This window comes from Balaenoptera physalus (assembly GCF_965194825.1).
Source record: "Balaenoptera physalus genome assembly, chromosome: 19".
Classification (NCBI taxonomy): domain Eukaryota; kingdom Metazoa; phylum Chordata; class Mammalia; order Artiodactyla; family Balaenopteridae; genus Balaenoptera; species Balaenoptera physalus.
Genome location: NC_138900.1, coordinates 39,917,340 through 39,939,136, shown reverse-complemented (window position 1 = coordinate 39,939,136; position 21,797 = coordinate 39,917,340). Strand labels below are relative to the sequence as shown.

Here is a 21,797-nt window from a genome sequence, read left to right as displayed (position 1 = left end):
ACCCATACCCACGGGCACCATCACTTTAACCAGACTTGCAGCTACCAGCACCTGCGTCTCCACCCACTGGCTTCCTCAAGCAGTGGCTGTCAGAGGCACGTGGGAAGGTCTGGGGAACTAATCCTCCACCCACCTCCCCAGCAGCCCTCAAGCAGTGATGGGCAAGAGTGAGTCAGTCCCTTAAGTGCCTTAGCCCTGCTCTGGCTTCTCCACTCCCTTATCCCTGTGAGATCACCTCCCAAATAAACTCCGTGCACTCAAACCCTTGCCTCAGGGTCTGCATCTGGGGGAACCCTAAAACACTGTCCCTACTTTACACTAACATGAGCCAGACAGGGCTTATGGTTTAAGACAATCTCTGGACATGGCATTATTGACACTGCCAAAAAAGTAACCCTGGTTTTCCACATGTATAACTGGGGTAACCACCCTTATTTCTTCTACATACATGTATGTATATTTAAACTGGGTTCGAATATGAACTTAAATCCTATTACATTAACAAAAACCAGAGAAAAACTAATGCTTAGCAGTTCCTTAATGCAAGAGAACTAAAAAAAAAAAAAACAAAAAACTTACTGAATTAATTAAATGATTATATCTCAAGTTTGCTAACTTCTAACTCTGGCCTTTGAGTATGAAGTGTATATTGTCATTTGGGTCAACCAGAAAAGCACTAAGTGTGAACAAGTGAAGTGTAATACAACAAAGTTTCATTTAATAAAGCATCCTTGATGTGCCTGGGACTTTGTAAGTGTACACATGGTGTCAGAATGGGGCTCTTTTAATGTTTTCAACTGTTATTCTACACAGTTCTACTTGCTTTCTAAACTTCATTCTTCTCCCAAGCAGAAACTTATTTGGAGCCATGCACAAGGAAAATGGAGCAACGCCAGTGGGGGCCACCCTGCTGATTCCACGTAGCTTCTTCTGGATGCACCATCTCATTCACCATACCTTCTGTCCTTGCTGTTCATGTACTCCTGGAACCAAGTTTTAAACTCTCCCAGCTGGTGCTGGGCTCGGTTGACCACCTGTGAAGCGGCAAGCAGGTCTCCACAGCGCAGGCAGTAATAAATTAACGCCCACACAGGATGGCCTTCCACCTCTCCATCCTAAAAGAGGAAAGGTTTAACTGACGACTTTCGATGTGCTGGCCCTCAGCTAAGCCCTCTTCTTGTATTAAGTCACTTAATCTCACAACTCCACTAGGCAGGGACCATGAATGGCCTCCTCCTCTCTGTTTTACAAACCAGGAACCTGAGGCATGGGGATGTTAAATAATTTTTCCAAGGTACGCTGGTAAGCAGCAGTCTGGCTCGAGAGCCTTTCCTCTACAGCACTGTGTGCACAGGATTCAAAGACAGCCAGTGGGTTCTCCGTGGAACCCCAGTACCCACAGCAATCAGGTGACATGTTCTTCTGTGATCATTTACAGACGTGCACTCAGGCTAAGGACGTTCACTGACCAATAAGAGACTATCATCATATTTGCGTTTATAAAGTGTTAACCATTAATGATTAGCTAAATGGATTCTGGCACTTCCATTCACCTGTTAGTTGTTCATTCACTTAGTATCTTTGTTTTGGACACCGTGCTACGTTATGCACTGGGGAATCTAAGCAAGCAGCTCTGTTCCCACTCTCCCAGCACTAGAGCTTCTCTCTCCTAAAAGTGGCTTTGTCATCACCTGTGCAGCAGCCCTGTGGTTACTCCTCTCTCTGCTTCTCCCCAACTCCTCCAGAAAAGTGGACCTCAGACTTCCTTTCTTGGCCCCTCCACCCTTCCCTCGGCAGGACTCTTTCTTAAGCCCAGATCTGATCGTGTCACTTCCTCACTTAAACCCCTTTGAGCAATTTACATCCTAAGTGCTTAGCCTGGTGCTCAAGGCCGTCACCAGCTGGCCCCAAGCTGGTCCAGCCCTACCACACACCTGATACGCCAGATACTCTTTCTTGCCTCCACGCATTTGTTCACGCTCCTCCCTCCTCCTGGAATACCCTTTTCCCAGACCCCTGGCTGGCAAGCCCCTGCTCTTCAAGCACAAGTGTGGGTCTCACCTCCTGTATGAAGCCAGGAGCCTGCATCCCACCACCCTTGGTACACAGTTTCGGTTCAGCACTTTGCACAGAGTCTGTATCTGGCTGTAACTAGACTGTGAGCTGAGAAGAAAGGCACGTTCTAGGACCCATATCTAACTCTGTTCTTCCAGCTGTTTGAGCCAACAATCTCAGAAGTCAGCCCTGACTCTGCCACATCCAAGTTCTTCCACAGTCCTATTGGGTCTACTTTCAAAACATGTCCAGAACCCAATGACATCATCCCCCTGCACCCTCCTCCACCCTAAGCTGAGCGACCACCATTATCACCTGGACTCCTGCACCACCAGTCTCCCAAGGTGTCCTAGCTTCTCTCCCCGCCCCCTCTGGTCTCTTCTCCATATAGTAGTTCCCACACATAACCTCATTTAAACTGAAAACGCCTATCTGAGAGAGACTGCTCTGGGAAAGTAACTGACCACATACAGAAAGATGCCAATACCTGAAGTCCAGGCAAGGGAGCTGGAAGTTTAATGTTCAGGAAACTTCGAACCAACTGGTAAGTCCCAGGCACCCCGCCCAGCTGGGCCTGATGCAAGTTGCCAAAGACAGTCACAAGGGTGTAATTCTTATAACTGGAAAAAATTTAAAGGCAAAAAAAGGGAGGTTGAAAACACATATTACGCGTATCTATGTCCATACCCACAACATTAGACTGTGAACTCCACAGGGAAGGGCCTGGATTTCAACCTGACATAGAAGAGTAAACAGTGCATGCTTAATGAAGCAAACTACATTATTTATTCATTGGGCAGTGGACCACTGTGAAGATTTCTCATCACTGCGGATACTCAAAAGAATCCCTGGAGCAACATAATAGTGGACTTCAAATGCATTAAGGGCTAACGTGCAGAAAAATAATTGCTCCAGCTCACAGCCTAATGCTCTAGTGGGATCTTTTCAAATTTTTCATTTTGAAAATTTTTAAACCTACAAAAAATGAATAGTCCAAAGAATGCTCATATACCCTTTACTTAGATTCACCAATTGTTAATATTTGTATGCATGTTTTTTTCTCTCTCTATATATGTAGATATACACACATACACAAACACACATACTTCTTTTCTGAACCATTTGAAAATGTTATAGAAATATAGAAATCAGGGGCTACCTCATCTGTAAATACTTCACCATGTATCTCCTAGTTAGGACATTCTCCTACCCAACCTCAATACTATCATGACACTACGAAATTTAACATTAATGTACTGTTATTATCTAAAATATAACACATATTCAAATTTCTTTATAGTTTGTTTGTTTTTTTTTAAATCCAGGATCCAGTCAAGGGAATGCATGAAATTTAGCTGTCATACCACTTCCATTTCCCTTAATCTAGGGTAATTCTAACACCTTTTATATAAAGACACTGACCTTTTAAAAAGAATCCAGGCTACTAGCTACCTGGTAAAATGTCCCACAAGCTGAATAGTTTCTCATGACTTGATTCAGGTTCAACTTTTTTGCCAAGAACCCTACCTACACAGCTGATGCTGGTATTGCCACAATGAGGCAGGTAATAATACCATTTTGCCCTTCTTGGTAACATTTAATTTAATCACTTGGTTAAAGGTGTTGTCCACCAGATTTCACCGCTGTAAAAGCACCTCCTTTCCCCTTTGTAATTAATAAGTACTCTATGGGGTAATACTTGGACGTCATGTGAATAATCTGTTCACCAATAATCTTTCACCCAATAGTTTCCACTGGTGGTCCTTGCTGAACCCATTGTCACATTGGTGGTTGCAAATGATTTTCTATCATTTCCTGTTTATTTATTTGCTAGCAGGCTTCTTAAAATCCTTTACAGTGTTTTAAAATTGCTTTTGTATTAAGATTAAATGGTTCAAGTTATAGATACCCAAACATAGGGTTAATACATTGAAGAACTTTCTAAATATGTTTCTTGTCCAAAACAAAACAGACTGCCTCAAAAAGTCAGGTGCTCCATATGTTCAACCACATAATAATATTAATATTATACCACATTAAGTATAATAACCAACTGAGAGAGACAGGGTGAGAGTGAGAGAGAGAGAGAAAGAGAGAGACACACACAGAGAAAAACACCTAACTGTCAATTACAGAAAACAGACTCAATGGAAATTGATGTAGTCATAAAAAATGATACTGACAAAAAATTTTAAAAGCAAACTATATAAAACCATATATTGTACACATTTGGATTATAAGCTGTGTAAAATATACATATCAAACAAAATATTCACATGTCCAAAAAGGTGGCGGGGGTGGTGTGGGTGTAAGGAAATACAGCAAGGTGCCAGGGGCCTCTGGGAGGGGAGAGGGGACCGCTCCCTTTTTCAGGTCCTCTTTTTGGCATCTTCCAAAATTTCTATAACAGTCATGTAGTATTTTCATAATGAAAAATGAACACAATTCAATTTAGCAAATGTAATGAATTCGCCATCACTGGAAGTATTTAAAAGCAGAGGTTGGAAAAGAGATTACAGAAGAGTCCTGTAGCAACCAGGACAAACAGATGCCCACTATGGTCTCTTCAAACTTGAATGAAGACAACTCACATGCTGGAAAGGGCCTCAGAGCCTAAATTCCTTGAGAGCTAAGAAATGTGTACCTTGCTTCAAATTTGGAATGTGGCAGGAAACAGACCAACGCTATATTTTCTCAACATTTTCAGCCTTATACCCCAAAAATAATTTGGGACCAGGTCTACTTTGCCACCTGGTGTATTACATCACTTGAAATACTGTATGTACGTTACACTGTCAGTGGATTAGCAACAGAAAAAATATTTTTTTTAGTGAGTACAATTATCTGAAATATTCCCTTTATCAAAAAGGACAACAAATCTTAAAAAGGATGCCATCAGGGCTTCCCTGGTGGCGCAGTGGTTGAGAATCCGCCTGCCAATGCAGGGCACACGGGTTCGAGCCCTGGTCTGGGAAGATCCCACATGCCACGGAGCAGCTGGGCCCGTGAGCCACAACTACTGAGCCTGCGCGTCTGGAGCCTGTGCTCCACAACAAGAGAGGCCGCGATAGTGAGAGGCCCGCGCACCGTGATGAAGAGTGGCCCCCGCTTGCCGCAACTAGAGAAAGCCCTAGCACAGAAACGAAGACCCAACATAGCAATCAATCAATCAATCAATAAAATAAGTAAATCTTTAAAAAAAAAAAAAAAAAAAAGGATGCCATCAGAGAGTGATGCTACTAGAGTGAAAAAGAAAATAAGCATACAATAGTTGTGCACAGGAAACTCCCTAATAGCTCCAAGTGCTGCTAAAGGAATTAATGGAACAACATAATTCCAAAAAAACTAAACGAAAAGAATAATAAAAGAAATGGGATAGCTTACATATATAAAACCAAAAACTGCAGCCTGGTACCACTGGTGAAGTCAAGCGCCAACGTTAAGGATGAGGTTTATTGAAGAAAAGCAGTCATGAGCAGTCATATACGTACACACATTAAAAAATAAAATCCTAATGTTTTTTATATGCTGTAAGAACTTCTGACTCATATTTTGCTGATTTGTAGCAAATAAATACCACTATATACATTAGGTTCTTTATGGCTGAAGACTTAGAAACTTACATTACAAAAATTTAGTGAAAGCCTGATATAATACTTCATGAACTCTTTGTGCCCTGTGCCAGAAGCAATAAAAAACCAATAATAAATCTGGAGTTCCAGATTTTTCTTAACAAAAGAATGGAGGCTAGTGAGTTTAATATGTCTGATGGTGTTCATCTCATGTAGCTATTATATAATTAATTTAGTATTTGGTATAAAAACCTGTTCTCTCTCTGCTGTACCAGGTCTGAATTACCTTGACTTCCTAATGAAGTATTATTTTGTTGACAGAGGGTGACCACACTACAAGGCCATTGGCAGCTACATGGGCTCAGCAGCAAAGAACTGCAATTGAGCAAGTGTATTCAGCTTGGCTTTCTCTTCTCGAGCCAACAGAGAGAGGCCCAGCACCCTGTCTCTGAAATAAAGAGGGTCTGTTGCACGCTCATGACAACCCCTGCTGGCCAATTCAGAACAAGGAGTGTCCACAGGGAGTGGATGGATGGCACGGGCCCTACCAACAAGGGGGACAACAGTTAGGGCACAAGGGCACAGCCACAAACCCCTTGGTGACCAACTCCAATTAGTGAGGAGATGGCAAAAAAAACCCAGGCACAAATCAGAGGCATTAGCAGCCGGGAAGGACCTGGACTCACAAGGATTAACCAAGTAGAGCCAGAAGGAAAACAAAGGATCAAGGGGTCTTCCTAAGGTTTGAAGGTGGTAACGCTGGGTGGGAAAATTAAAATGCCTAGAGAAAACCAAAAAACCTAAGCAGTAATGGCTGAACCACAGGAGGGACAAGGATCCTGACCCAAGGCATCGTGCCCTAATAACCATGACTCTGGGCTGAGGGACAGAGAGCGGACACAGAGAAAAAGAAAAGCCTAACAGTGCTCAGTGCTCCCACTCAAAATGATTTTACATCGGTGCATAAATAGTGCTGGTAGAGAAGTGTTTCGGAAAACAGCGTAACACCTCTCAGACTTGCTCAACCTTGTTTAAATGATACCAGCTACAGAGCACTTAGCTTGAGGACTACTTGAAACCCAAGAATGGCTGCCTTCGGGGGATTTTAAAGCCAGTCTCTGTGCTGCCGTTGCCTTACCTCTGCTCGAGGTATCCCAAGGCCTGCCTGACGAACTCCATGCGCACTTCCACGCTGTTGCGGCTCTTCAGGGCATCAGTCGCCGGTGTCAACAACACGTCTGTCATTTGTTTTACCATGGTCCACATGTCAGAGATGTTCTGCACATAAATGAGACTGCATGTGACAATGCTGTGGGGCCAGGGAAACTGCCTGGTTCTTGCCGGCAATCTGACTCAAAGGCAGGCGGGACATGGAGGGGGAAGAGGTTAACGTCCTGTCTGAGGCCCTCAGGCTCAAGCCCAGTACAGAAGACGCACCTCTTCCCGGCCAGCTGCCAGGCTCCCGTCTTCCCTGCGAGCAGCCCCCGTCCCGAGCTGGTTTTCAGATCAATTACTATTCCAGGTCTGACATAACCACCTACATAATTAAGACCACATAAAACGAACAAGAACACTGAATCTCAGTGGGTTATCCCTTAAGAGAGAGTGAATACATTTATAATCATCCAAAGCTCTAGGAGTTTAAACTCAAGTAGCTGCATTTCAGTCCTTACAAGGTCATTGGAATTTAAGGCTTAAAATAAGAGTTTAACCTAAATAATACAGGTTTTGTCCTCCCAGAGGCTCTCCAGGGGCCACTGCTCTTACCCCACCGTGTGAGTGGCACAGCCTCCTTTTCTCCTGCCTATTCATTCCCTTCAAAAGACACCTTCCTGTGGCCTCCTAGGAAAGGCACCGGTGATCTCTCCTGTGTGTTACCACCACACAGCTGGACTCCCTCTTCCCAGAATCCTCCTGGCTGTAAACCTCTCCTAAAAATGTGTTCCCTGAACCTTTGCAAAACATAAAGTTAAGAATCCTTGGAAGACAGTAGCAATTAGAGAAAAAGCAGGTTTACACCTTTTCCAAAGGAAAAGAGAAAATCCTGTTTTTACTGTTTCTCTCAAAAATTAAAAACTGTAGAAAATCCACCCTAAATGTGACCCTTCTTAGGTGGTCAGATGGTAGATAAATTCTTATTTTCTTTAGATTGGTTTGTATTGCCTTATATTTACCATTAAAAAAAAAATAAAGCATTTTTGAAGGAAAAAAAAGTGTGTACAAGTGCTTGCTTCCGTTATAGCCTTTCCTCCTTTCTCCCTTCCTCCTGGCCACCTACCAATCTATCCATCCCCTTTTTAATTTTTTTCCCCCAGCGGGAGAAAATTGGCCAAGGATGAGAACTGAGGGACAGGAATAAAGATGGGGAGTCAGAGAGGAACAGAACCAGTGGCTTTTAAAGACCCCACCTGAGTCAAGTTCAAGGGGCTCACTGGTGTGAAAACTGCATCACCTTTACAATTCACATCTCATGAAAGAGCCTGTTAGTCTGTCTAAGGAGGGAAACTGGCAGGGAGGAGCTGGAGCCTGACAGGACTTCAAAGCAAACACAGCTTTGCTGGGCCTTTTGGAGATGCATAAAGATACATATATTTATATATATAGGATCATCATCAAAAAACCATCCCAAAATTATTTAAAGTAAAACTCTGAAGAACAGTTAACATCTTCTTCCATGGCATAGAGTTTCTCTTCAGCACATTTCTGCCAAGTCAGCAAGCTGCTAATCCCATTGGAACACCAGACCCCACATGTCTCCTCAGGTCAGCTCTGAGCGCTACCTTATCATCCAGCTCTGTGACGGAAGCACAGAGGTCCACAAGGTTAGGCTGCAGGTGTCCGTTGACAATCTTCTCGTTATAGATATAAATCTGAAAGGAAAAGCCAAGTAAATAGCACAAATTCTATTTTCACCTTTTCTTTTTAGAACCCCTTGAAGCAGTTCTGAAACCAGCTTCTGCCCAATGGTCAGAAGCTTTCCTTCCTCAGAGTGGCTGAGCTATCCACACTGCCTGGAGGGCAAGGCCCCCGGCCAGCTTCCCAGTTCTGTGCCTGAGCTTCAGACAGCAGCATCAACACCCACCAAAGCTAGTCGCTAGCCCAGCCTTCCTAACATCTGAGGAGTGGGAGCAGGGTGGTCCTGGGGGTTGGGGGGGAGTCCCACGGGCAGTTCTGCGTTGCTCTGCCCAGCAGACCATCAGTCCCAGAGAGCAAGGACCAAAGTGGAAGATGGGACAGTGGAAGGTCTCCTGCTGCTGCTCCTAGGAACCCAGGGAAACATTTGGTAATCTTTCTGGCAAAAGGCCTGAATGGCCCCAGGCCCAGGGCTTGTGGACTTAGTAAGGACTGTCAGGTCGCAGCCCTCCACGTGTTTTAGAAGAGCAGTTGCTGCCCATCTGCAGTACCCGTTTCTCCGGGAAAGAATCCCAGCTCCTTAGTAAAATTTTCTCAAGAAAAAGGAACTATGTGACGTTCAACGAATGGAAAAGCCAATATTACTTTGGATTTTATTTAAAAAAACCCAACATAACGATGGTAAAAACTAGTAAGTTCTACTCTTTGCATCTGAAGTCCTTGCTCTACCGAGGACTGAACAAGGTAGTGATGTTAGACAAGTCAGGACCCTGTCAAACCTTACCTCCCTCTACTCTAAATGGGGGAGAGTATCATGCAGCCTCCAGGAGTGTTATAAAGATTAAATGAAATGGGGAGCCATTTATGAGGAGCCTTCCCTGGGGTACTGTGTTCAACATGGGATATAAAGATTCGCTCTCCACTGGAGGGGATAGCCATGTAAACAGATACATGACACTCCAGTGTCCTGAGTGCTAGTAAACTTTAGTTTTATGAAGTTTTAGTCTTCGCAGACACAGAAGATACATGGTTTCTCTCCTCAAAAGCTTGTAATTTCATTAGGCCTGAATTCTGATGGTGCCTGTGGCAATGGAAGTCAGTCACATAATGAAAGTGAAATTTTAAAAAATGTAGATGAAGTGTGGGAGAAAGAGAGAGATCTAAAAACTGGAGAAAAAAATAAATGAAGGCCCAGTAGTAAAACGTGAGGGAGTTGGAAGGAGGGGGACTTATGTGAAGGAAGCTGATGTGGCTGGTTTGAGATGCCTAGAGTTAGAACTGGCAGTGGTACACTGAAGGAGCGAGGCTTAAAAAGAGCATTTAGACCATTTTTCTCAACAAGGGGTACAAGAAGGATCTCCGATAATACCATCAGCTCACCAAATAATTCAGTTAAGGCACCCCTCTGTTAAAGGCACAGGGTCTAGCAGTTTCTCCCCTCCCCCTGTTCACCTCTATAGCCACCATGTGTTTTTGTCTCCACCTACCCCACCCCACCCCACCCCACCCCAGCCCAGGTTGGACGGAAGAAAGGAATTGGGTGATGCTGAGGGCCACAGTGGCACCAATCGTGGGAGGGCTTTCCTGGTGGTGCAGTGGTTAAGAATCCACCTGCCAATGCAGGGGACATGGGTTTGATCCCTGGCCCGGGAAGATCCCACATGCCGTGGAGCAACTAAGCCCATGCGCCACAACTACTGAGCCTGCGCTCTAGAGCCTGTGCTCTGCAACAACAGAAGCCACAACAATGAGAAGCCCGTGCACCGCAAGAAGAGTAGCCCCTGCTTGCCTCAACTAGAGAAAGCCATGTGCAGCAATGAAGACACAACACAGCCAAAATAAAAAAATAAAAAACAAATGAATAAATAAATTTATAAAGAAAAAAATGAATCGCGGGAGTTGGTCACGACAGAACAGATGTTCCTTGGTCACTGCTGGTGCAGGACAATTTAAAGGGGATGGAAGCCCACCACCCTCAATTCAAGAAACAAGACTGTTTTCCCTTCTTGATACTTTGTGCAGCAAAGCGGCAAATTAGAATAAAATACACAGGTGGCCAGCACTGCTTTATTCAAAAAGTCAATTCCAGGTATGTACTGTCCTAAGCGCAGTTTCAGTCAACAGAGTCCCTGAGCTTTACCACAAAGTGTCTCAATCCATACTCAAACTATTGCATGGTCATGATATACCACAAGAATCACAACCCCCCAAATATCATAAGCTTCTCCAGGACAGTAATATCAGGTAATGGTGAGTACACTATGCTTACCAAGGCAGAAAAGCATTTAGAAAATTTCTCTCTACAACAGAGTGAAGAAGCATTTCTGATAATACCATTCGCCGACCAGGTGATCAGTTAATACAGAACTCCATTTGCTCAGCAGTGCAGTTACTCAAAGCTTTACCGTACATGGGCTGTTGCCAAATGCAAAATGAGATGCCTTGGTCAGTGTGTGAGGCAGATTTCAATTTCCCTAAATCAAACCTGAGTCATTCTATTACCCAATTTGATAGACTTCTCCAGGGACCCAGATGGTAAAATATTAACATGTCCTCTGAACGAAAACCCAACCTGTCTTCAGGGTTGGACTTTCACATGAAGTCTGTGTTCTCCTTTGCTTCCCAGTGGGCTCACAGGGATTTTCCTGGATTCGATCTTCCTTGGGAACACACTCACCTGCCGGGCATAGGCCATCTCGATGCTGTCCAGAGAGCTTCGACCAGGGGGTCCCGCATCACTGATGTAACTTGGCTGTAGATAAATACACATTCAGAATTGGTTCAGAACAGCATTCAGTCATGTAAAGAAAAAAAAAAAAAACCATAAACATATGTTTGTCTTTAACAAAGCTGTTTCTGTTTCCTACTCAGACTTCCTCAAAACGATGATTTTAGGGGCTTCAATAGAAGGCAACTCTCTTACCATGATCACATGAGAAGGGAGCAGGCATGGGACTCAACTCAAAAATAACAGGAGGTTGGAGAAGCTGTAAGGATATCTCAGTAACGGTTTCTGGAAAGGCACCTCTTTGTAACATTCGGTTTCAATTCCCCAGTCCACCTCATCTTCCCCCTCCATGTCTTTACACCAGTGAGGCTGTGGTGTATGTGGGTCTCCTGTTTCCATCACTCATATCAGACAGCTGAGGAAATGGAGTTTATAGGGTCGCAACACCAGGATTCAGACATTTCCTATCTAGAGTCCACACTAAGACAACAGCTACTGATGAACTTTATGCATCTGAAAATATGAAGCCAGTCTAAGTTGGGCATTCATTCATTCAGCAAACATCTGCTAAGTGCCTGCCTGCCACATGCACAGTGTGTACAGTTCCATCCCCACAGGGATGACAAGACAGTCCACAGAGGCTGTTCCCAAAGAGCTTACCATCTGATGGGGAGAGTTAGACACCAACATACGGAAAAAATTATTAGTCTTTTTTAAGAAAGACTAAAGTTTAATTTTTAGCTAAGTTTATTCCCTACTGTAAAAAAATATGGATCAAAATCAGGTATGTTCCAATTAGGTATATTAGGCATATTCTTAAATTTCCAATATTAGTTTGTACTGTACTGTAGCAAAGATCGAATTCTTCAAGCTTCTCTCATTAAAAAAAAAAAAAAAAAAAAATCAATGCTCTATTCTCTAAAATCTAAAACAAAGCAGTTTAAAGTAGGTTCCCTGGGAGACACACGGCAGACAGCAGCAAAACTTCCTAGCACCACCAAAGCTGGTAAAAGGGATACCAGCATGAGCATGCACTGGGGCAGGACAGGGAATAGGAAGAAGCAGGAAGCAGAAAGGTGGGTTGTAAACTCTCAGGCTCTGGAATGAACACTGGACTGTCAGGACACCTGGGTTCCAGGAGGACTGCTCCACTCCCTTGCTTTGGGGTCTGGGCAAAGCACATATCCTTGGAGCCTCAGGTTCCCCTTGGCTGATGAAGGGGCTGTCCTAGACAATCTCGAGAGGTCCTCCCCAGCTCTGATTTTCTGCAATCATTGGTATTAAAAGAGCTTTAAACAGTTTACTGTTCAAAATATCGAATTTGATCTCACTACAGTACAGTAAAAACCAATGTATTGGAAATTTAAGAATATAACTAATATACCTAGTAGAATACACCTAATTTTGATTCATACTTGTTTATAATAGGGAATAAGCTTAGCTAAAGGTTAACTTTAGTCTTTCTAAAAAACGGACTAATAAACTTTTCCATATGTTGGCATCTAACTCTCTCCATCAAATGGTAAGCTTGGAAGATGCTGCTGCTTGGCTGACCCAATGACCATTTCACATCCCTACCTCTCACTTCTACTCGCTGCCACTTCCCACTCTGGCATATGGAGTTAAATATATCCAATGGTGTGCTGGTAAATGTTTAACAACTGGCTTGGGAAAGGGGACTTGATTTGTAGCGTTTGCTGGTTTCTGGTGTAAATATTCCCACCATGGCAGAAATCAAGCTATTCCAAGTAGTATCAACTAGACGGCAAATTTCCTGAAACTCTAACAATAGGTCCTCATGAGCTGACCCCTACACACTACCCTTTCCCAGCCTCTACTGCAGCTAGGAGTGGCCATGCACCCTGGTTCTAGCCAACCGGATGAAAGCACAAGCCTGGTAGTACATTCTGGCTTAGTGCAGCTTCTGCTTTTCCTGATAAAGGGAGAAAAAAGAGCCTGGCATGGCCTTTCAGCTTTCTCCCCTGAATGCAAACAGGCTGTCTAGAGCTGCAGCAATCAGCTTGTGAGCCCGAAGTAAGTGGCCGTGCTAAAAATGGTGGCATACAGAGACAAGGAGGTGTCTCTGATGGCACTGCAGAGCTACTGAATTAAGGCCCACACTCTCCACACCTGCAGACTTGTTAGGTGAGAAAAATAAATCGCTATTCAACCTACAGAAACTCAAGTTTTCTGTTACTCACAGCTGAAAGCATTCCTATTTGAAATGATTGAAAACCATCAGGTTATAGTAACAATAGCCACACTTACTGAGCAACTACTATATGCCAAGCACTGTCTTAATTTCTGTGTTTAACTCCACAACCCTATGAGATACATACTTTTATTATAACAATTTTACAGATGAAGACACAAAAGCGCACAGAAAGCACCTTGCCAGAGGTCACTCCAATAGGAAGTAGTGGAGCCGTGGCTTGTGCCCACAGCCTGGGGCCACACTGCCAGCCGGGGCAGCCCGGGGCAACTGTCCAAGGATGGCCATTGAAGAACAAGAGAGAGTAGCAGTTAGAAATCCTGGCTCCGCTACTCACTAGCTACGTGACCTTGATTGAGTATATTGCTTCTTTTGAGCCTGGGTTTCTTTAGCTGTAACACAGGGGCAGCAATGGTATCTACCTCACAGATTTGCAAAATAATCTTAAATGGGAAGAAAACAGTACTTACTTCACAAGGAGTAAGTAGGAATAAGTAGAAAGAGCTCACTGTCCAACATTTGACCAGTAAATGGTAGCTGTTACCACTTTTTAAATAAAAAATAAACCATAATGAACACGGGACTAAATCAGATGTTGAACAGTGGATAGATATGAACACTACAGAAACATAACCTAAGATATTTTCTTCGTGCTGGCTGGAAATTCTCATCTCACTCCTCTACAATGAAAACACATTCCTTGTAGGAAAAGAATCCCCCACCAGCTCATTTTCTATTTCTGGACTAATTCTGAGTGTTCCCAGTAACACTGCATTTGAGGACTGTTCTATAATGTGGCCATCTTTCTGGAACAGAACTCTCTGAAAGTTGATGATCCCTGAGTCTTTTGAAAGAACAGAGCACTAAGCCTGTTAATTCCAGTAACCTAACTGGGGGGGATAAACGGGGAGGAGAGGGGGAATGGCACTAAACACTTCTGCAAGGACACGGTTGTTTCAGCTAAATATACATAAACAGCCTTGAGAAATATTTTCCAGTACTACTAAAAACCTAATTTTAAAAAGTAGTTGGTTTTTTGGCCTTCAAATTTCCATTTAAATTAATTTTGCCTAATGCCCTTGTTTTCAAACGTACTTTCCTTCATTTGCCCTTGGCTGAGCCTGTATTTCACCACACACAAAGTCAGTTATCCATCAACAGGGATGTGTACATGCACATTCCTGAGCAGAGGAACCAGCAAACATTCAATGGAATTTCAAAGCCAGGAGCTGCTAGAGGGCTGGGAAAGGAGACGCCGGTATGCTGTGTGGGAATAACGTTCCAAACTCTTCAGGTTTTCTCTGTACTGGGGCCTGATCGGAGCACAGTGGGGATAACAGGAGCACAGAATCAGAGACCAGAAAGGCAGGGAAGATGGGTGGGCAGGGCCAGAGAGAACAACAAGGGGCTCATTATCACCAGGAGTCTGGAGATAATGTGGAGAAACAGCAGTCTCTGGGAGCACAGAGAGGAGAAGGGTCTTCTCAGTGTACCTGGTGTCCCCCAAACAGCCATTTTTAAGAGAACATTCCTGAACAGGCAGGATGTGGGTGGAGAGTGGCAGGAGGGAACTGCAAGCTTTTATTAAGCAACTACTTTTGTACATAACATATCCAGGGATGAATAAATCTCTTTTCCCAAGGAGAGCACATTCTAGGTGGGGAAAAAGGAATGTAGCACTCACTTCTAGCAAAACAAGTACAGAGTAAAAAGAAAATGTGATGATACTACAGAAGGAAGAGAGTTTTTAATTTTCAAGTGGAATGTTTTGGCTTTATGTAAGCAAAACAGAACCAAAGTAATTAATGTACAATAGTTGGCTACAGTATCTGTACATAGAAGCCCAGTACTACCAGAAAAAACACCGAGGCACCAGAAGACCCAGGTTCTAAATGCAACCCAACTGTGTGACCTTGGGTAATGACATCTAACTTTTCTGGAGCATCATTCTCCATGGATAAAACGGGAAGAAAACTTGGGTCATTTATACAATGAAATCTATTACAGACACTAAAAAATGACAGACACCTACATGTACTAACCTAGAAAAAGCTCCAAAATAAGTTAAAAAAAATCAAAACATAATGCTAAGTAGTAGCATTTATTATATAAAATGGTGCCATTTATGGAGTAAATTGATAATAAACTGATCAGATGGACATATATGTATAAATGTGCACATAAATACCTGAGACGGAATTGGAAGGACAGAATGTCAGAGGTTATGTTTGGGTTGGGAGTAGAGGAGAGCAGCTGAATTTTCACAATCTCTCTCTATCTCTACCATTAGAACACTGTGCAAGAAGAAGGTGTTCATGTGATATATCCTGATGTCAAAATGAAGGGCCCGTTGAGTTGGGTTCTTTAAACTTCTTTTTGAAAGAGCAGCTGAGCACTTTCTATATTTGAAATCCTACTCAAATTCCAACACGTGAAACAAATTAGGAAACTACCAGGGAGCCATAAAATACAGCTTGGAATCATCTAGTCTGGGGTTTTCAAACTCATACTGTCAGTCTATATTTTTACTGTATTCCATCAAATCTAATACACCATCAACTGTAAGGCATCATGTTATTTATGTACCATTAGGAAAGAAAAATGCTGACAAACTATGACACACCACTGAATTTAAGGCGTATCTTGATTTCAGAGATGTTAAAATATAGAAAAGATGTGTAACTGGGAATTGGTGAAATATGGTATTAAGTCAGTGATCAAAATTAGAGACTACATTCAACACACACTGTTCACACACCACATAATTATCTTTAATGATTAACCTACAACTTAACTTCTCTACTGAGCCTATTGCTTGCTAGGCTGAGCCATTTTCCAGACAATACATTAAAGCACCATCCACTGACTATGTCTAATATCAATACAGCCACAACACACTGAGGCTAGATAAAAATTTACTTTTAAATGTTGCCTAAGATATATCAAGGATTCTCAACGATGCTCAAAGCCCGTAGTGTCATGCAAGGAGCGCAGACTGGGGGTGTTCTTCCCCACAGGCCAGACGTGAGGACTAGGGCATGGGAGTTCTAAGCCAGGGGTCTCTTTCTTGCTTCAAAGCACATCATTTTTTTTAAAATTAATTAATTAATTAATTTATAGCTGTGTTGGGTCTTCATTTCTGTGCAAGGGCTTTCTCTAGTTGTGGCAAGCAGGGGCCACTCTTCATCGCGGTGCGCGGGCCTCTCACTATCGCGGCCTCTCTTGTTGCGGAGCACAGGCTCCAGACGCGCAGGCTCAGTAGTTGTGGCGCACGGGCCCAGTTGCTCCGCGGCATGTGGGATCTTCCCAGACCAGGGCTCGAACCCGTGTCCCCTGCATTGGCAGGCAGATTCTCAACCACTGCACCACCAGGGAAGCCCAAAGCACATCATTTTTATTCAGACTACAACCTGGAAAGTTAATAACAATCTTTCAATTCCTACCTTTCTTTAAAAATTATACCTTTTTCTTCAATGATATCCTAAGGAAATTAACTTCCCAAATTGAATTTATGCTACTGAAGCATCATTTCCCTTATTAAAACTTGCCAGTAATAGACATTACTAATGTGTTGTTGCTCTTCTGTTATTGGAAGGCTTGGGGGAAAAATGTTTCAGGAACCACCATCTCCTAGTTCATTTTTGCTTAAAAATAAAAGCCTCAAGCCTCTCTTTATATTAAATTAGCTAAATTTGGACATTTTCCTTCAAATATAAGGTCAGCTCAAAATGACTGGAAGCCTCTTTCCTAGCTAATGACTCTCTGGATTCCAACAACCTTATTCTTGACAATAAAGTGCCCAGGAAAGAATGGTTTAGATGGCAAGTCATACTTTAATTATTTCTTCTACTTATGTCCTGAGATTTTTTTTCACTCCTAGTGACTTTATAAGTCAAGGGACACTTAAAAAGGGAAAGATCCATATTAAAATGATAAAAAAGAACTTAATAGTGTGTAGCTTACCAAATACCAGCCACCACCATAAACAGTGCTGCGATGTGTTGAGCGTGCACTCTATACCAGCTCTGGGCCAGGCGCCTTACACACGTTCTACGTTCCTTCCCACGGTTCTTCAAGAGAGGCCTTTTACAATGAGGATGAGAACAGGAGGCTCCCGGGAGAGGCCCGGGAACTTAGGCCTGCCGAATTCCAAAACCTGTCTCAGGCCTTCACACTCTGTGGTTTCTTATAAAGAGGGTAGAGAAGGTGCCTGCCCAAATGGAGATAATACCACCTTTCCATCATTTTGAAGAACATTACATGGAAAAAACCTGTAAAAACACATGGTTCTTCCACATATCCACCAGAATGGTTGAACTGAAAAAGATAAAAAATACCAAGTGTGGCAAAGATATGGAACAAAGAGAATTCTCATAGTGCTGGTGGGAGGGTACACTAAGACACCGTTTTGGAACAGTGCTGAACATATGTGTACCTTCTGCCCCAGCAATTGCCCGCTTAGATGTGCCCAATGGATGTGCAAACGTATGTTCACCAAAAGACAGGTACAAGAATGCTCTCAATAGCACTCTTTATAAAAGCTAAGAATTGGTAACTATCCAAATGTCCATCAACATCAGAATGGATAAACAGACTGCAGTCATACTATTCGGCCATGAGAATGAATAGCCTTCAACTACATGTAACAATATACAGAATGTTAAGCAAAAGAAGCCAGAAACAAGAGTACATACCATATGACTCCATTTACACAGAGTTTAAAAACAGGCAAGATTAATCTATGACATCAGAAATTAGGACAGTGTTTCTCTTGGTGGTGGTGGTGAGGGGTGGTGAATGAAAAGGCACAGAACAGGGGATGCTGGGGTGCCGACAATGTTGTTTCTTCATCTGGGTGTGTTCCCTTTTGGTAATTCATTGAGCTGTATACTTAAAAAGTGCACACTTTTCTGTATATATGCTATACTTCAGGGAAAAAGTTCAAAACAGCAACAAACAACAAAACCTACAAGGTTCCAGAAATGGCAATTCCCTGGATTATCTGAAGAAACATCTGCATCATTTGCCAGCTTTTTCAGCAAAGCTATCCACTCTGCTAGGTGTCACAACAGAGAACAGCGAAAGTATCAATAACTCCCTTCCAAGAGGGAGGACTCGAGGTCAAGGAAGCAGAGTCTACTAAATAGACTAGTCTATTTTTAAGACAAGAGCAATCAAGAAAGAATATCTCATTAGCAGCTTATAATTACTTCCAAATCCCAATACAGACTACAACCTATTAACACAATTTTAAAAACTGAAGTTTATAAAACCATGAGCTGTTCTACTTATCTGCCCAGACTCACAAGAAATTAAGAAACATTAGGCTGGCCAAGGATTTTATACATTAGCTCTTTTTTCCCAAAGACTCTACTCCTCTTTGAAATCTTTGAGTCTAAGAAATGTGTAACAGGGTCTTTAATGAGTAATTTCCTAAGATAAATGACTTTAGCATCTATTTATTTTGGGGGCTAATTTAATAGAAAAACTGGGTTTTAAATCAGGAGCCAATTTGTAGATACAGGATGTTTGAAGTTATCCTGCAGGCATGACACACTGCCAAGCTACCCACCTTTGACCCAGACTTCAACACAACGATGGTCTAGAAGCCAACAGTCCTGGATCTCACCAGCATATTACACATCTCTCTGAGCCTCAGTTGTCCTATCTCCCATGAGAAAAGAATGCCAGCTAGTTAAGAAACAACTTCTGGGGAAAAGATTTATCAGGAAGCACTGGCAATATTACTTGAAATGTCTAACGCTATAATTTTTGTGACATTATACTTTTTAACCTGCACCTCCAAATTATCTGAAACTACTTACTTTAAAACAATAGTAAGGGATGCCCATTTTGGGTCAGGTGCTTTATGTTATCACTAATCTTCCCAATAATCCCATTTCACCAATGAAGACATTAAATGTCTGCAGGGTTAAATAACTTGGATGAGGTCTCAGAACTAGTCAGTGCTGAAGCTAGGATCTGAACCCCAGGGCTGTTCTCTCCCCAACACCAGCGTGGTAAATGTGTGGTTAAGTCACAGCTCCCACTGGCACAAGGGCAGACATCACTAATCAAGCAAGACACTCTTTCCTGCTGATCCCAAGATGCAGCCTCAAATCCCTCTCAGGAAAGATCTCCAGGATAAATAAGTGAAAAAAGCATGATATAGAACAGAGCATATAGTAAAATAACTTTTGTTTAAGAAGGAGGGAAGATAATATATTGCCTTGTATTCATATAAAGAGACTCTGGAAATATTACACAAGAAAGTAATAATAGTGATTACTTCCAGGGAGAGGCAAAGCGGGGAGGGAATGAGCTTCTGTGGACAGGGTACTTTAGTTCTTGAGTCATATGAATATATTACCTTTAAAAAAATTAGATTTTAAAGAGGAGAAACCCCTCAACTTAGCACCACCACCAATCAATGAACACTGGCAATTAAAATAAACCCTATTAAACATACCCACTCTAAAATCACACTGTTTCAACATATCCCTAATACTCCGGTTAGCACAAAGTTAGCTAAGGCCAAATGATTTATTCAACAAATATTTCTAGAGCATCTAATATGTTCCAGGGACTCTTCTAGACACTGGAGATATGAGTAAACACAACAAACAAAAATCCTTACCTTCATGGAGCTTACATTCTACTGTGAGAAACAGATAGTAAGCAATATAAAGACATATACATATACAATGGTTTAAAGTGAAGAAGTGCTAAAAAGAAAAATATAGCAAGAAAAGGGGATATAGAAAGTGCTGAATGGGGAAAGGTTGGTTTGGATTTCAGATATCAAAGCCCTGGAAGGCCTCACTGCGATGGCACTGGGTAATATCTGAAGAAAGTGAGGGAGACAGCCATGCAGTTACTTGGGGGAAGAGCCTTTTAGGCACAAGCAACAGGAAGCCCAGAGGACCTGAGGCACGAGCAAGCCTACCCGGTTCGTTCCAGGAACCTGCAATGAGCTTGTCTGGCTGGCGCAACAAGAGCAACAGGGAGAGCAGAATAACTTGAGCTGGGAGAAGCAACAAGACCAGGTCAGGTAGGGACTTATAGGTCATGGTAAAGACTCTGGCTTTCACTCCAAACGAGATGGGTGTCACTGGAGGATCCCGAACAGAGGAGTGACACGATCTAGCCTGTGTCTTAATAGCGTCACTCTGGCTGTTGTGTTGAAAAGACTGTACAAGGGCAAAAGCAGGGAGACCAGTGGGGCTGACAACCTCTAAGATGGCTCCCAACAATCCCCACTTCCTGGGATCCGAGCCCTCGTTTAATCCTCTCTCCTTGACCATAGGCTGAATTTAGTGACTTACCTTGATCAAAGTAAAGCGACAGGATATTACTTTCAAGATTAAGTCACGGAAAGACCGTGGTTTCTGTCTTGGGGGCCCTTTAGCTCTTCCTTGGATCCCTCACTCTTGCTCCAGGGGAAGCAAACTACCATGCTGTGAGCAACACAAGAGAGACCCACATGACAAGGAACTGACGTCCCTAGCCAAGAGCCAGAGAGGACCTGAGGCTTGCCAAGAGGCACGTGAGTGAGCCTGGGAGTGGATCCTCCCCGAGTTTAGCCCTGCAATGAGTGTTGCCTCAGCCAACATCTTGACCGCAGCCTCAAGAGACCCTGAACTATTTCTGGTAAACACAGCTAAGCTAAATGATTGTTTCCAGCCACTACGGTTTGGAGTGATTGGTTACATAGCAATAGATAACGGAACTAACCAGTTAGGAGGTTAGTCCAATAATGTGAACAAGAGATGATGGTGACTTGGTCCAGAGTGCTAACAGCAGAGGTGGTAAAAAGTGGTTGGATTCTGGGTATATTTTGAGAGTAGGGTTAAGTGGATTTGCCAACATGTGAGAGAGTCTAGGTGAGAGAAGGGGAGGACAAAAATGAATTTAAGGTGTTTGATCTGAGCAAGTGAAAAACTGCAACTGCCCTTTATAAAGATGATAAACTCTGTGAGAAAAGAAGGTTGATGCCAGGAGGGAGTTGAGGGCAGTTGCTACCGTGACTCAATTCTAAACATGTTTCGCTTGATGGCTCTGAGATATCTGAGTACAGCCAAGAAGGCCACTAGAAAAATGAGTCTGGGGGTGTTTGGAGCTGTGATGTAAATTTAAGTCTTCAAGTACATAGATGGTATTTAATACCACAAGCCCAGATGAGATCAACGGGGCAGTGACTGAGGAAGAAACAAGAACAGGTCAAGGACTGAGCCCTGGGACACACAAACACCTAGGGGTCAAGGAATTTGAGGAAAATTCAGCAAAAGAGGCTGAGCAGAAGCAGCCAGACACGTTGGAGGAAATCCAGGCAAATGTGGGCGTCTGGAAGGCAATGAAGAGAGGGCTTCAAGGGGGA

At 42.9% G+C, this 21,797-nt stretch overlaps 1 protein-coding gene across 5 annotated transcripts in view; it reads right to left on the bottom strand.

Annotated features, from left to right (window-relative positions):
* NUP93 (nucleoporin 93) overlaps positions 1–21,797 on the bottom strand; it is a 104,760-nt gene that overhangs the window by 11,390 nt on the left and 71,573 nt on the right. For all 5 annotated transcript variants that reach the window (XR_014256662.1, XM_082436982.1, XM_082436983.1 and 2 more), the window contains 5 exons: positions 11,158–11,232; positions 8,408–8,497; positions 6,766–6,905; positions 2,543–2,675; positions 958–1,115 (listed from right to left, as the gene is read on the bottom strand). Coding sequence is in view for 4 of the 5 variants with exons in the window: in XM_082436982.1 (XP_082293108.1) it covers positions 958–1,115; positions 2,543–2,675; positions 6,766–6,905; positions 8,408–8,497; positions 11,158–11,232 (596 nt within the window). In the remaining variant the exon portion in view is untranslated. The remainder of the gene's footprint in view (positions 1–957; positions 1,116–2,542; positions 2,676–6,765; positions 6,906–8,407; positions 8,498–11,157; positions 11,233–21,797) is intronic.